Source organism: Lissotriton helveticus, chromosome 7, assembly GCF_964261635.1.
Source record: "Lissotriton helveticus chromosome 7, aLisHel1.1, whole genome shotgun sequence".
In the NCBI taxonomy this organism is placed as follows: domain Eukaryota; kingdom Metazoa; phylum Chordata; class Amphibia; order Caudata; family Salamandridae; genus Lissotriton; species Lissotriton helveticus.
The window spans coordinates 827,933,017-827,949,858 of record NC_136068.1 but is presented as its reverse complement, the minus strand read 5'-3'; the positions used below and the strand labels follow the sequence as shown (position 1 = coordinate 827,949,858).

Sequence of the window (16,842 nt, the reverse complement as noted above, 5' to 3'; positions counted from 1 at the left end):
TAAACAGTAACTTTTGTCTGCCCCAGGGCAAGGGGAAAAGCCTCTTATAGTGCACAAACTGCCTCATTCACTGTTCAGCCTCCAATTATTGACTGTTCAGCAACACAGACATCTGTGTTCAGATAATTAAAAATTGAAAAGCAGAAAGACAGGACTAGGTTTGGTTCGGATAAGGTTTGTGGTATGGTGTGGTCTGGGTAGCGTGGTGGCAAAGAAACTATAATACAAATTCCAAATGAAGTGAAATACTATTTTGGCCTCTTTTTCTTGATCCAGTGGTCCTATCAAGGTGAGAATATATAGATACCAATATAAAGCAAATAGTATTGGATGACGAGGAAGAAGACAAAGGACAGGTCAGACAGATTTTGGGAACCTTTGGGTGGACTCGGAATCCCGTCCACATCTTCTCCTTTCTTGATGAATTGCGGGATCTTCCACTCCGATTCCCCTAATGCCGACAGTTGGGATGGTATGGGAATTACAATTTATTCACTGTTGAACATACTCCTGTAATTCTTTCGCCTTTCATATTTTCAGAGTTTTTGCAAGTTTTTGTCTGCCTTACCTATACTTTCCAATACTGGTCTCTCAGAAGTAAGACAGTCGTCTCCTGTTGATTTCAGATCATGGAGGATTTCCTAATTTTCCTCAGAAGTTACTCCTGTGTTTGTTGTACTAAACTGAGACAGAAAGCATTGGAGATGTGTTGCAATTATTCTTAAGATTGTCCATAATGGGCATTATGTTCGTCCCCCCTGGCTTCTTTGCTTTTTAACTTTCTTTTGTTCACCAATGTCACTTTTACCAATGTGAATGCCTTGTGACCTTCTAAACCCATGCAAGTGATTAAATAAGGCTGTGGTGAAAAACTCAGGCACAATACCTCCATTAAAACGATACATTCTAGGTTTCTTGACTGCAATGCCCATTCAGAGGTTTTCACAAAGAGGGGCAGATTTACAAGCCCCATACTCCACTTTTGCACCCCCGTTGCGTCACTTTTGTGATGCAGCGGCGGCACAAGCCAGCGCCATACTGCAGGGTATTTACAACGTGACGCATCTAGGGAGATGCGTCACATTGTAAAGTCCTGCGCCACAAGAAACCTGCGTCAGGTTTCATTGGGCGTTCCGGCACAGGGGGGGCGTTCCGGTGCAGGAACACCTCGGAAAAGTGGCTGAGTGAAATCTACAAGATTTCACTCAGTCACTTTACCGACCCCGCTGCGTCAAAACCTTACTCCTGGAGTGACGCAGCACAGCTAGTATAGGGTGCCCCCGAGCAGTGCTGGTGTTGCGTCGCGCTTGCGACACAACGCCAGCACTGCGTCACCTTTACGGCATCAGATGCGTCACGCATCTATCTATTCTTGCGCCATGGTGCGCCGCATTGTAAATGGTGGCGCAAGAGGTGTCTGCCGTGACGCAAAATAACTGGCGCATCCCTTCTGATATGCAGGGATGCGCCAGTTATTGTAAATCTGCCCCAGGGTATTTTGAGATATCGGTAGTTGAGAAAAAATAAACACCTGCAAGTGTTCACTTAACTTGTTTAGCATGTGCTTTCTTGAGGCATTTGCAGCGAATATCTTTCAACCAATCAAAGATCACGGTGCCCTTTTTGCTGGTCACCGTGCCTCATACACTTACCACCTTGTTTTATTTATTGCACAGATGGCTGCGTAGGGACTCATTTAGCTTTTAGAGGGACGGCCTGCTTGCCCACTGGGTAGTTGGTGTGGCTTCCATAATTGGAGATCTGTCCTGCCGGGATCTGTGTCCTTGTGTGGAAGACGCACTGTAGGCATTGCTCTCTGCTGAGTGGGCGCCATTGTGACTCTAATAGTTGACCCGGCAGGGAAAACCAGTGATGGTCATTTGCAATAAATAAGGTGGGGGCAACTGCTACTCTGGCCTGGGGTTCTTGTGGTGAACATATCCTTGGGTAAAAGGTTTCAGATGATGGAGTTAGCAGATGCTTCACCGTCTGAAACCCAGCGGTTCCCCACCTCTAGATGAGGCAGGCAAACCAAAAGTGTAGCGGTGGGAGCTCGCAGTTCCAGCTGTGCGGAACTCTAAATGGTCCCTTAATTCTGACATACTTTATTCAGTAGCTACTTTTCTCATTCACAGGTTACCCATGCTCATTGGCTTCGCAGTCTGCTTTGTTTTCTGCCCCTTTCAGTGGTCATTCTCCCTCATTCACTGCAAATATAGCCTCAATCAATGGCCATCATGCCTCAATCAATGCACAGCCTACATTATTTACTCGCCATACCTTCTTTCATTGCTAAGCATTCCTCTGTAACTTTTCAATCTTTCATTCACTGGCTGCCTCCTCTTATTCACTAGTCACGCTGCCTGGCCCACTGTTCATCCTGTTTCAGTCCCTAGTCACCCTGCATCACACGCTGCTCACTGTGCCTTACGGAAAGCATGCTGCCTCAGACCCTAGTCTCTTTGCCCCAATCACTGGTCACCCTTCCCCATCCACTGACCTATTCACTTGTCAAAATCCTCTCAATGAAGCTGCTCCCCCCTGTACTCTTGCACCATTCATTCGTTACACTGCTGATCCTGTAGGTCAATCATGTGGCCTATTCACAGAGGTAAATGTAGCCATTAATGTAGGTTTGCGAGCCAATTTATCCCAGTTACACTTGGCAGGAATTCACAAAGAGGTTCCTGGCAGGTGTTAGCACTTTTATAGGTGTGCATATGTCTGCCAGGAGTGAAGAGCTCTCCAAACCTTTACATCCTACTCAAGCGGTGGAATTTAGGGCGCTCCAGTGGATCGTTAGACTTGGAAGTTTGTGAACCCCCACAAACAAGTACATGTGGTGATTCAGAAACTACTATCATTACCCCTTCCAGCCTGGAAATGGTTGGATGTTTACTTCAGACAAGGGCTGGTGTAAATCCCGTTCCAGCACGGAAATTAAATGGATCACCCGGATTGGGGTGTGGGAGAAGGGGTTTCTCCATGAGTAAAAATACTTTTCCCAAGGAGTAAAAATAAACAAAAATTATGTGCATTTTTTACACGAGGAAATTCCATTTCCCCTGTGTAGAATTTTCCGCCACATAGAGCCCTGCCCAGAGGGAACTATTCCCAACAAATGATTTCACAAGGCCTCCACATGGACGCCTGTGCTCCGGGCAGCTTTTTTATGGATAGAGTCCTTGAGGAGTTTGTGAATTCCAAAAAAGTAGAAAGTCTCGCTCGGACGTAGATGTAAATATCCGAGAGCAGAATTCCTACTTTATGTAAGTGGAGTAGTGTGGCTCACTGGTTAGAGGCGGCAGACCTGAGAGCAGAAGTCAGCCCGGGACCAGGGTTCAATTCCCGACGCGGCAGGGTCGTGGACCTTGGTCAGCGGACTCGATAATTCTCGCTTCGGTGCTTACTATAATCAGGGGTTTCACTCGGCAACTCTGGGCATTAGCTTGCCTAATCTCCACAAGGGCCCCACCAATTCCGGGGATGCCTGGCTCCACCTTGGGGACTCCCAGCAAGGGACCATCCCACAGGGAAAGCCAGGACGGGTTCCCCAGAGTTATACAGCGCCGGGACGCCCCGTTGCTGGGGCAGCTGTGCGCTTTACAAGTATACTACATTTACATTTACATTTAAGAGGCCCGATTAAATTCTCAACATCCTGTGATTCTGGGTAATCTCCCCAGGCCTACAAAAAATGAATGTGTCCTTGTGTAATGTTACTGTTTCGCATGTAGAGCAGCTCCAATACATTCAGTCAAGTTCGCCATATATTAAAAAAAAACCTGCAAACAAAAAAAAACTGAGAAATTGCTGAAGTTAAAGAACTGCTAAGTGCCTATTCGAGACTGCTGCTGTTGATGAAGGCCTGCCTCTGCTAATTCAAATATTTCTAATTTGTAATGACTAGCCTATTCGTAATATATACTTACTGAAACATTTACTACAGTAGTTATTGTTTATAATCCTTTTTTTATTTCTTTATTCAAGTTCTGAATTGCAGCATATTAAATACACACTTCTGATTCACAAATCAAATATTCCTAAAGCATACAAAAAATGTTTTTTTTCCATTTCAGCTTGATTCTGTTGCCTGTGACCATGCTAGTTTCTCATAACTTTAAAGAACAAAGCATTCGATCAAAAATTGTTGACAATTCGGGCAGTCTTCTTCACTTCACTGGTCAGATCTCCAAAGGTGTCAAAGAACTGCTCCATCTCCCTCTGCAGCATCTCGTTCCTCCTTTCGGCGTCTCTTCGCGCCCTCTCCGCGTTCCTCATTTTAATTTCTCCGATATCATAACACTTCCTTTGCAGGTCCAGATTCGAGTGCAGCTCTTTGATTTCTGACTCCAGCGTGCTGTTCTGTTGCTCTAGGCTGTCGAGAAATGCAAGGGAATGCATGGTAAGCAGGGCTTATATGTGGCACTGGTAATTTAACTCTTTCTAAAACTGTAGAAACATCACTTTTCATATTTAGCAGTACATAGCTGTGGCTCAGAGAATGAACTCTTGATCAGAGAACGTGCGTGCTGCACGTAAATGGCGGGCGGCTGTTTGCTACAATGAGAAATGTGGGGAATGTTCTGGAATGCTTAAATTGAAAATGTTCATATATATTTTGAGATAAGTATAATTTATCGGTGTTCTATTACTGAACTGCATAGTATATAGTAATGTGTTTATCTACCTAGATATTGCACTTCTTTTTCATACACAAGTTTTTTGTTACAGCTACAAAATTAAGATAAAATACCGCTAGTTAATGATGTGTGCGCCGATTCAGTTTGTGCTAGCACTGTACAAGTTTGGGTTTTTGAACTTCTCCTGGGTCACACCAATTTGTTTGCATGTTTGTTGTATTCTAGATTTAGTTAGAAAATATTTTTGGCATTGACTGAAGGATACTAATTTAAGGGGTTGCTATACTTACAAGTGTACATTTTAAAATGAAAATAAAAAGGATTAGTGTCAATAACGTAACCTGGTCAATGTTTATATGCCGATTTACAGGCTAATGCTAAGCATTAGCAGAGCAACCATTATGGGTGCATAATAATGGCCTTTGCAAATGCATTTTGGATGTCCAGCTGCAGGTTACCCTACTTTATATGAATGGAAAAATAGCAATGCGCTAATTGGCCAGACATTATTGGCTGTCATTACCATAGGCCCATGAGTCCAGATGTGGCTGGTTTCCCTGTTTTCGGCCTAATTGGAATCGACAAGGTTTGTGAAGTTAAAGTGGATCCCCCAATGTTTCCCCCAAATATTTGGATACTTCAGGGGAGAATGACGACTTGCCAGGAAATTTGACTTGGAATTACCAATTTCCCCAGTCATTGCTCATTGATCAAGGGATTCTCAGGGTTCATCCTGGATTCACAATTAATTCAACACCCGTGGATTAGGGGACCTCCAAACCCCCTCCCACCATGTGAGCATATTTCCTATGGAGTTTACGTCATCCGTAACAAACTGTGTGTCTAATATTTCCCTTGCGTTGAACGGACATATATGATGTACACTTTGGCAGTTATAGACAAGTTGCAATCTTACATACATCAGCAGTGTTCTAGAATGTTCACAATATATCCTTTAACGTCTTACAGACATTAGCTAGTTTATGCATTCTGAGGCAAACTTTGCTGTTGCACTCACCCATTCACACTTGTATGTTTTGTTCAATTCAGATTCATCATGTCCTGCTGACTTTCTTCTTCGCACAAATCAATATTTCTAAAGTGAAGTAAACTATTGCGCTTAATCGTTCCCAATTGTTTTGCTCCTCTAGACAACCCATGCTTTCTGGTTTCCATTGTATGGCTGATAAGGACATGCTCAATCTTCTGTCATCTTTTCAATTCTAAACTAACATGGACGTTTATATCACTGGGTCATGGAGGACCAGGCTCAAACATATAAGTCACTGAGAAAAAAGAATCTGTTTGAGCAGTAGCATAAAATCCTTTTACGAATACTACTGGTGCACCTATTTTCAGGGATACCTTTAATTAATCAAGACCATTTTTTAAAAGACTATAGGTATGCCATTTTCACGATGTCCACCCCGTCTCCAATTACGCCCTCCAGCTTTGCTCTTTGTTTCCAGCTTTTTGGGAGGAAATCAACATTGTTTCCTGCCAGATGAGCCTCTGGAGAGTTCACCCAAGCCCTTCCACTAAGGCAGAAGTCACTGATATTCTGGAGTCCTATAGGAGAAGGCATTGACTGCCCAAGCCTGATTGGTTGGACTTTTGAAATTGTAGTGATGCGCTGGTACTGCCAGTGGGTATGAGGTGGAACTGCTCTGCTACTCATTGAACAACATTTGGGCAAATGAGCTGTGTGGACTATGCTGCGGAAATTGCACTCCAGAGAGTGGAGCAGATATTCTGTATGTTTAGATACTTCAATGTAAGATGGCTTTGGAGATATCTTAGCCCTGAATTGACTGTGTCCTGGACGTGCAGTCCTCTTTTTCTTTCCATGCTCTCTATGATGGTAGGCCTTGTTGGAGGAAAGTATCCTTTGTCGTCCTGGCTACAGAACCAATTGAGGCGTTGTTAACACTCATACGAAGATGCAGGAACTACTGAGATGTCAGCTTCCATTACCTTAACATTGCTTCAAGTTGAATATGTTCTCTTTCTTTTGTTGACCTCTTGTTTTCAGTCTTCGCAATTTGGCTGTGAACCTAACTACTGAGCCCTGCCATGCCACCTGGTGAGTGTGCTCTGCAGAAATGCTGACGAGAATACGTTGTGCAGATCTTTCTTTCTGCTTCCATGGTACGCAGCCCTTGTGTGGTATAGTGTGCATTCTAATTCCCAATATGTCTCAGTTGGTGTCTGGATTGCAGATCAAAGAAAGTTAGTTTTGTAGTCTGCAGTGAAAGGTAAGAGATAGGGACAGTTAAGGGGATTTACTACTTTACCTCAAGTCCCGCAAACATTTGGGAGGGGAGAGTTAGATTTACTTTTGTAACTTCACTCTAACAAACTATGGGGAAAGTGCATACGTTAGTTTCAGATTTACTATCATAACTTCAACCCAACAAATATTGCCGAGTGCAGATTTGCAACTCTAACTGCAATCTAACAAACATTGTGGAAAGTGCATACATTGGGAGGATGGTGTGAGTTTACTATTCTAACCCCAATCCAACAAACAGAGATGAATATTTGGGGGGCTGGGAGATCAAGTTTACTATTTTAGTTCAAGTGAAACAAGCATTGTGGAAATTGCATACACTGGTGTGGCCTGATTTGCTAGTCTAACTCTAGTCCAACAAACAATGGGGAAAATCTATCAATGGGTGTTACATTTCTTAATCTAATTCCAGTCTAACAAGCACTCGAGAATATGCATACATTGGGCAGGTAATATTTAGTATTAAAACCCAAGTCCAACAAACTTTGGGATATGTATGTATTTGAGGAATGAACAAATGTACTGTCCTAACTTCAGTCCAACAAACATTGAGGAAAGGTGAGGGGTAAATCTAATAATGAACTCCAGTCCAACAAATAGATTGAAGGAGGATTCATGGTCCCTGCCAGCCTCTGGGCCCATTTTCCAGAGAACCTGATGAGCGATGCACAGAGATTTAAACTTTACTCTGTCCCTGACAGGCAGCCAGTGCAACATTCTTAACCCAGCTTTTATTGAAGTTCTTCGTGGGACTCCAAGTAGCGCACGAGCAGCACAATTTTGGGTGCGCTGAAGTTTTTGTAGGGTATAGTCCGGTGCTCCAAAATAAAGGGCGTTGTTAAAATCCAGGCGGGATTGAACAAGGCCCTGTATAATTATCTGCTTGGCCTCAAATGGAAGAAGGGGAAGAATTTTTTTAATCACCCTAAGGAGGCCGAAGCAGGTAGCCGCCACCTTGGTGGCCTGTGTATTGAAGCTCAGCGACTTATCTAGCCATACCCCCAGACTTTTGATGTTATCTCTGGGGGCAGGGGCCGCCCCCATGCTCGCGGGCCATAGCAGCTCCAAGGTGGAAGGGGCCGCCGGGCCCAAAAGCATGAGCTCGGTCTTATCGTCGTTGAGCTTCAGACATGAGCTCATCATCCAGCTCCTCACCTCCTCAAAACACACTGCTAAGTTGGGCGGTGATTGGAGGCCACTCTTCTGCACAAGGGAAACCACCAGCTGGGTGTCGTCCGCATAGGTAATGATGTTAATACCATGCGGACGAACAATCCCAGCCAGCGGCCTCATGTATGCATTGAAGAGCGTAGGGCTCAATGATGAACCCTGAGGAACTCCACACCCCAGAGGCCTGCTCGATGAAACGGATGTGCCGTCAAAGACCTGGAAGGTTCTATCAGATAAAAAAGACTTGAACCAACCCAGGGCTTCTCCAGACACTCCTAGGTCGGCGAGACGGTTCATCAGAATTTTATGATGGACCGTGTCAAAAGCGGCACTCAGATCGAGGAGGATCACTGCCACTGACCCCCCCGATTCAAGATCCGTCTCGCCTCCTCAGTCACAGCCAATAGAGCAGTCTCTGTCCCATGTTTTGGGCGAAAGCCCGTCTGGGAAGCATCGAGGAGATGATTTTCCTCGAGAAACTTCGTCAGGATGGTATTAATGTGCTTCTCCAGGATCTTAGATGCCCATGGGAGCAGAGAAATCAGGCGGTAATTACTAGGGTTAGCTGGATCAAGGGCAGGTTTTTTTAGCAAGGCCCGTACCATTGCATGCTTCCATGCCACAGGTACCATCCCACTCAACATGGAGGAGTTGAACAACTCCATGAGAGTAGGGAGAATGGTTTCACTGGCCAACCCCAGCGAGCCCGGAGGAGCAGGGTCACATGGTGAGCCAGATTTTATTTGTTGTGCTAGAGACTCCAATGTTTCCAAATTCAACAATGGAAAAGAATCTAGCTTGTTATGAGGGGGAGTTACTGTATCCAGGGCTGAGTCAGAGCGTTGAGTGGGTGATTCAATGGCTGGATCTGGAAAGGAAAGATACATTTTGTTAACTTTTTGAAAGAAAAAGTCAACCAGCTTGTTACATCTAGACAGGGAATTGCTATTGTCTACCGCGAGCGGGGGGGTTTTATCAGAGAATTAACTATCCGGTATATTTCTTTCGGCTTAGATTTAGCCATTGTTATTTTATCGTTATAGTAGGCTGCCAGTGAAGTTTTTATTGCAAGTTTATAGTTCTTGATAGCGTCCCTGTAAGTGGTTTTGTAAATAAGATTGTAGGTCATGCGCCATTTCCTCTCTAGTCTCTTACAGGAGCGCTTTTTGTCCCTAAGTTCTTCTGTGTACCACGGTGCTGATTTACTCTGCCTCTTTGACCCAGATAGGTATGAAGGGAGAACTAAATCTAAAGAGGTGGTGATCAAGTCGTTGTATTTGTTATTATTTGCCATTGGGTCATGGGAGAGTAGAGGTCTAGTGGTGCTAAGGGCCTTCGTCCAATTATCTACAGAGTGTTTGGACCAGTTTCGGATTTTCCGAGATGTGAAAATGGATAGAGGGAGTTTATTCGTGGTCCAAGTGAAGGCTATCAAAAAGTCATCCGACCATGGTAGGCAACTAATAGTGCCCACTTTAAGTTGATCGCTATTACTAAAAATCGGGTCTAAGAGATGACCTTTTTCATGCGTTGGAGAGGGAACTAATTGCTCTAATTGAATGGCGGCCAAACTCGACATCAACTCTAGTGCCATGGGGTCTGACAGGTTATCGAAATGAACATTAAAATCACCAAGTAAAGTAAAATTTGAGGGAGAAGTAACCAATTGGGAGGCCACCGACAAGAGAGAGGTGTTAAATTGTCCGATGGTTCCAGGAGGACGGTAGATAAGAATACCCGTGAAGCTGGTGTTAGGGGAAAACTCGATCACAAAAGGAAAACTCTCGCAATCCTCAATCTCCTCCGTCAAGCAACGGCATAGATAGCTGTCTTTATAGATGATCGCAAGGCCACCGCCTCTGCCCTGAGGTCGGTCTACCCGCGCTATCTGGTAACCAGGAATAATAGCCTGTACCAGATCCGGCTGAGAGTCTTGATTTAGCCAAGTCTCGGTTAAAAAGATCACATCCGGTGTGTGTTCATCTAGGAGCAAAGAGATCTCCAGACAGTGCTTAGCTAAAGACCTGCAGTTAAGCAGAAACATGGAGTAGTCCTTTACCTCAGACCCGACGGTGGTAGTGGTAAGTAGCTCCGTTTTACAGTGCGTGCAGCAGCGAGGGATCTCCAGTGGATATATAGAGTGGCCACAGCTAGATAACATAGATGGGCGAAGCTGATGCAGGAAGCTCGAGCTGTATGACCGCCTATCTCCCACAAAACGACCAGGGGAAGTGGCCCTTGGTCCCGGTCGGGCGCGGATGGGCGCAGACGGGCTTGCCTTTGGCGGGCCCGCTGCGCGGATGGGGGACCATATCCCTATATCCGGTTTCAGGAGGGCGTGAGGCGGCCAGCAGCTGCAGCGCCACCCTTCCCTCACCCAAGATGGCCGCTGGAACCCTTTCTCCCCGAGCGTTACGAGATGGCAATGTGCGCTGGGAATCGGGGTTCGAGGGGGCCTAGAAGTGTGCAAAGTAAGTTCTCAATCAACTACGCAGTGCACGTTATACCGTTATCTCATAAAAATCTTCTGAGGGAATACAGGACGGAGCTCATTAGACTTAAGCAAGAATATTTTTCAAGCCTCACTGGGGCTCTTACTTCACCGAAAGAGCTTTTTAACATCGTTGACTCTTTAATTACTCTGAAGACCCCTGATCCTGTTACTAATTCACAGCAGCTCTGTGACAACATAGCCGAATTCTTTCAGGAGAAAATTGACGATATTGTTTCGACTCTTGAGCTCCAAAGGATTTCTGCATCTCCACCTGCCCCTCCCGCTCCTCAGTTCTCCCTTTATACTGAGCCAGCCGGACTTACAAATTCGATCTCGCTGTCCAGTTTTCCTCAAATCTCTTTACAGGAACTAGAAGTCCTCTTGATTAAGACCAAATCTGGCTCACCCCTTGATCCCTGTCCTCTTCATATCCTTAAGCAATGTAAGGAGACCCTCCTGCCCCCGCTACTTCAAATAATGAACAAGGCCTTAAGTAAAGGCATGTTTCCTTCCCAATGGAAGAAAGCGGTTGTGAAGCCGCTCTTGAAGAAGCCGTCATTGGACCCAGAAGTGCTGAAAAACATCCGCCCCATTTCGCTGCTCCCAGCCCCAGCTAAGATGCTGGAAATCCATCTACACCAGCACCTTTCTTCCTTTCTGGATTCCGCCGGTCTTCTGGATTACTCGCAGCATGGTTTCCGGAGGGGTCATAGCACGGAATCCGCCCTGACTGTGGTGCTTGACAACATCCGCACCACGGTTGACAAGAGCGGAAGTACGTTGCTGATCCTTCTGGATCTCACAGTTGCATTTGACACCCTGTCTCCCCTCATTTTAACATCTCGTCTGAGGGAGATAGGGGTGGAGGGGCAAGCGCTAAGCTTGTTGGCCTCTTTCCTGGACCAGAGGGAACAGAGAGTGAAGCTGGGAGAGTTCCTATCTCCATCCCTGCCGCTGAATTGGGGGGTCCCACAGGGGTCGGCGCTAAGCCCGACCCTGTTTAATATCTATGTGACCCCCCTGGCCAGGCTCATTAGATCTTTTGGCATGGAGGTAGTGTCGTACGCCGATGATACGCAGATCTTACTGTCTCTCGCCAAGTCTGTCAGCTCCTCTGCCTCCAAGTTTAGACTCTGTATGGAGGCAGTCGCCCTCTGGATGATTAATAATTCACTGCGGCTAAATGGCGAAAAGACAGAGATCCTCGTATTCGGCAAGAAGGAAGACATCTGGTCGGCGGACTGGTGGCCTGAATCTCTGGGGACCTGTCCGGCTCCAACTCGGGCAGCACGAAATTTGGGGGTTATGATTGATCCCTCACTTGACATGGCTCTTCAAGTAAGGCGGACCATCTCTACCTGCTGGGGCATCATTGCAATCTTGCGCAAAATTAAGTATTATCTATCTGTGCAAGCTCGGAAACAGACGGTCGTAGCTTTGATAACATCCCGGCTCGACTATTGCAATGCTTTATATGCCGGGGCGAATAAAGGTCTGCTGCGAGGTCTCCAATCGGTGCAAAATGCTGCGGCGAAGTTTGTCCTGGACCTTCCGAAAAGGTCGTCTGCGACCTCTGCCAGGAAATCTTTGCACTGGCTCCCCATTGACGCCAGGATTTCATTTAAAGTGTTATGCCTGGTGTATGGTGCCTTAAACAAGAAGGAGATTGGAGGTATAAAAAATCTCCTCTCCTCGTATTCTCCCGAGAGGAACCTTCGCTCCTCGTCGAAATTGCTCCTTACGGCGCCTCGGGTGCGCAGAGCTAAATGGGGAGGCAGAGCTTTTTCCAATCTTGCTCCAAGATGGTGGAATCTGGTCCCCCTGGAGATTAGGATCCTACCCCCAATGCCTGCTTTCAGAAAAGCTTTAAAAACTTGGCTCTTTGGTATAGCATACCCTTAGCTTTGGGTTTTAGCCTTTTTCTTTCTTTTTTTGATTCTCTTTGGTAGGCGCCTTGATGCCTCCGGGCAAAGTTGCGCGTTTATAAGTTTACTTTCAATTCTTTCAATTCAATACAAATTAATAAAAATACAGTTTAAAACAGCTTTTGTTAAAACGAGCAACAGAGCCCCCCGGCTTCCGCCTCAGGGGAGAGACACTAAGAAAGTCAGCGCGCTGCGCTGTCGGCCTAATTAAATACTCTGGGAGGGCGGGAGGCGGCCAGCAGCTGCAGCGCCACCCTTCCCTCACCCAAGATGGCCGCTGGAACCCTTTCTCCCCGAGCGTCACGAGATGGCAATGTGCGCTGGGAATCAGGGTTCGAGGGGGCCTAGAAGTGTGCAAAGTAAGTTCTCAATCAACTACGCAGTGCACGTTATACAAATTAATAAAAATACAGTTTAAAACAGCTTTTGTTAAAACGAGCAACAGAGCCCCCGGCTTCCGCCTCAGGGGAGAGACACTAAGAAAGCCCTTCAAAATCAGGACAATGAACACCACATTTCCTGGAGGAGCCCTACTCTACTCCCGCCCCCCTGCATTCCAGATCCGATTCCAGCTCCACTCTTTCAGTCCTCATCACACCAGGGCCCTCTCATTTCACTCCTTAATTTTGTTCTGCAAACTCAACTTCCACCTAGAGGTACTAGACTGACCACAACTCCATCACCCTCCTAGAAGACCCAAGCATTTTATGGTTCTCCAAGCAGATTAACCACCCACCCACATGGCCGGGCACCTCCTCAACCCCATCTTCATCAGTTTCTCCAACATCACGGTAGAAAAACCAGCTCAGAATCGATTCCACCAAGACCACCGATGTCACTGGAACAAAATCCCCAAGGACATATGGGTCTCTGAGCTCTGGTCTCAATGCACCTCACACTATGATGACCTAGCATTCTCCATCACGAACATAAACACAAGGATCACCTCTTGTGCAAACTCAATGGCTCCCCTAAGAGCCATCCCACCCATCCCTGCAAGCTACAAGCCTGCTGGCACACCAAGGATATCTGGAACAATGGCGACTCCTCCAGTAACAACATTGAGCCTCCAATATATCAGTGCTTTGAAACTACCAGCAGCACCTCAAAACCATCAAGGGCTTAGCCCTTAAGAAGCGGATCCTCAATGGCTCCAACTTCACCAGTAAAATCTTCTCCATCATGATGGTATTCATGTCCTTCTTTGCCACCTCACTGACAATCACTCCCTCCCAGGAACTCTGCACACAACTTTCCCACAATGTCATGTATAAAATCAGTTGCATCTACAACTTCGCCCCCAATCAGACCTCTTCATTCTCTGAGTCCCCCCCTCCAAAAAACAGCAACACCCCTGAAACCGCTCTGACTTGCTGACCAGTCAGCACAACTGAAACTACTAACAGCATGTGCTCTATCCACTCGGAGCCCCTTCAGATCCGTGCTCACACTACATCTCTGGGAACGGTCTTGACTCCATCTGAACAGCCCTTACACCCATAATTAACTAATCTCTTTCTACTGCCACATTCCTGGACTCCTGAAAACACACCAGCATCCTACCGCTTCTCAAGCAATCTTCAACAGATCGTCTAGATTTGGCAGACTACAGGCCCTACTCCCTCCTCCCTCCTCCCCTCCCAAATCAAAGTCCTAGAGAAGCTCATAAATGCTTGCATGGCCAACTACCTCAAGGCAATCCACCTCCTGGATCCTTCCAAATATAGCTTTTGACCCACTCACAGCACAGAGAAAGCCTTCATCACTGCTACCATTGACATCTGACTCATCACGGACAAAGGGGACACAACATCACTAATTTGACTAGACCTCTCAGCAGCGTTCAACCTTATCTTCCACCCCATCCTCATCCAACATCTCTACGAGGCCAGATTGCATGGTCCGGCTTTACGATGTATCAGCTACTTCCTGTACTGATGCACCCAATTGTCAGCCTAACTCCCCACTTGTACGAAGCCACCAACATTATCTGCAGCATCCACAAGGATCCACCCTGAGCCCCACCCTGTTCAGCATCTACATGACCCACCTTCACCAGTATCACTCGCTCCGTCAGTTTCAAAATCATCTCTTACACAGACAACACACAGCGCATCCTCTCCCTATCATAAGATATTTCCACTACCCAAGCAAACTTTGACAGTTGCATGTCCTCCGTAGCAGGCTGGATGAGAAGGAACTGCCTCAAACTCAACAGTAACAATACTGAGATGGTCCTTTTTGGCAGACACCTACCTCTAGCCCCTGGGTTGGTGGCCTACTGAGCTAGGACTGACTCCCCACCCATCAAATGCTGTTGGAACCTGGAAATGATGATTGACATCCAAATGTTCAACATGTCCAATCAAGTCAACACAGTCGCTTTCACACTCTCAAACTGCTCAGGAAAGGCTCCCTCTGGAGACACACAGATCCGTCACACAATCACTTGTCATCAGCAGGCTCAACTATGGCAACAACCTCTATGCTGAGCAAACACAAGGAGATGATGGACGGAGCGCTGAAACTTTTCAGACACTCACCCCCCAGTACAGATCTGGGTTGAATCCATCATCGTTCATTAGCTCACTTCCCCACCCCAGTTCAGACACAGCTATATGCAAATCAGTCTTGATCCTGTGCCTCATGGGAATAGTCCAGCCCGAACTGCCAAGCCATGTCTTCCTAGGACCGGAAACAAACATCCTGGGACCGGTTTCGAGCTAACAGCCCTCATCAACCAAGCTAGCTACAAAGTGAGCAAGGGACCCACCTCTGGGCATACCCTGCCAACTGAGGGAGAACATAGGGGTGAGTGAGCCCAACTCACCAAAAGACTCCAAGTAATAAAGCTGCAAGATTCACCCCAAACCTACTCTACTCAAGGACATTCACTGGCTCCAAAAGCACAAGCAGTCTTTTTTCAAACTCCTCATACACACCTTCCAAGCTATACGTAATCAAGGCCCCGCCTTCCTCTATAACCTTATCTTGTATTACACCCTGGCTGGACTCCTCCACTCAGCTAACCTACTTCTTCTTAACAGTCCCCTCATTCAAGATGCCAGAGACGGAGGGTGTGCCTTATCATACGTCACCTCTAAAACCTGAAATGAACTCCCCTACCGCACCAGAGCACCAGCTCCATCCTCACATTCCAGAAGAACCTGAAAATCCAGCTGTTTCAGTTGCCCCCAGACAGGCCAAAACTTCCCCTTCACAGGCACCAGGATACCCTCCTGTGTGATATACGTGCCCTACATTTAGACATCACATAATAGTCTGAAAAGTGACTACATGTGGGGGTGGGGGGGAGTCAGATTTACTACTCTAGCTAAAGTCCAACAAACATTGGGTAAAGTAAGATTTACTATTAACACCAGTTTAATACACATTGGGGAAAATGCCTACAACTGGGTGTCAACATTCAATATCCTAACTAATGACCAGTAAACATAGTAAATGATAAGTTCAAATAAAACACTTGATCGTCTGATGCAGCCTTATTGCCTAAATCTTTGTTAGAAACAGTTCCTGAGGGAAACTGGTCAGCAGCAGGAGCATAAGGTATTTTACTTTCCTTCTTTGTGGACAACAACAATGTGCAGCTACTTCACTAGCTGTTGGAAAGAGCTGTCATGATCCCCCACTGTGTAGGAGGAGAGAGCACACCCGGTAGATCTTCTTAGCCCCAAAAGGAAATTATACATGTCATACCCTACTTGGAGAAAAGGAGAACTGACAGAGGTCTCTCACTGGTCTTTTTAAGTATAACTTGCACAGCTATCATGCACCTCACATTACATCATTGATGATGTCTGAAATCTACAGCGGTGCAAGTTATACTTATACCAGTTTCCTATAACTTTTTCAGTGACTCAACATAGATCTAAGTGAGAATAATCAGATAGGCAGGTTGCAAAAGGTCCCCTTCTGCTTAAATAATGCAATTCCCATAGTTGGAAATGCATGAATATTTACTAATGTCAAATCCCGAAAAGTCGTGCAAAATTGTTGGGATTTAGGGGAAGAGCTTTTTATTAACCCATTAGAAGAAAACCAGAGTAAATTGCGCTAATGGAATACGTTTTTAAATGTGAACATATTTAAAAATGCAGAATTTCCACAGCATAGCCATAAATTGGAATGCATAAATGTCGTCCGGGAACATTCTTGGGGAACTGTTACTGTCATAACTTCCCACACATACTCCTGGAATCTCAAAAAAGTATTAAAATAACTCCAACCGCAGAAAAAAAACTATGGGAGCAAATTGTTGGCTTTTCTCCTGATTTTGGACGCTGGTGGTATTTAACTGAA

At 45.9% G+C, this 16,842-nt stretch overlaps 1 protein-coding gene across 1 annotated transcript in view; it reads right to left on the bottom strand.

Annotated features, from left to right (window-relative positions):
• Positions 1 to 3,952: 3,952 nt before the first annotated feature.
• Positions 3,953 to 16,842, bottom strand: part of LOC144767079 (rho GTPase-activating protein 24-like) — a 261,070-nt gene continuing 248,180 nt past the window's right edge. Inside the window, exon 8 of the mRNA XM_078650703.1 lies at positions 3,953 to 4,378. Coding sequence (XP_078506829.1) covers positions 4,141 to 4,378 — 238 coding nt within the window. The 3' untranslated portion in view covers positions 3,953 to 4,140. The remainder of the gene's footprint in view (positions 4,379 to 16,842) is intronic.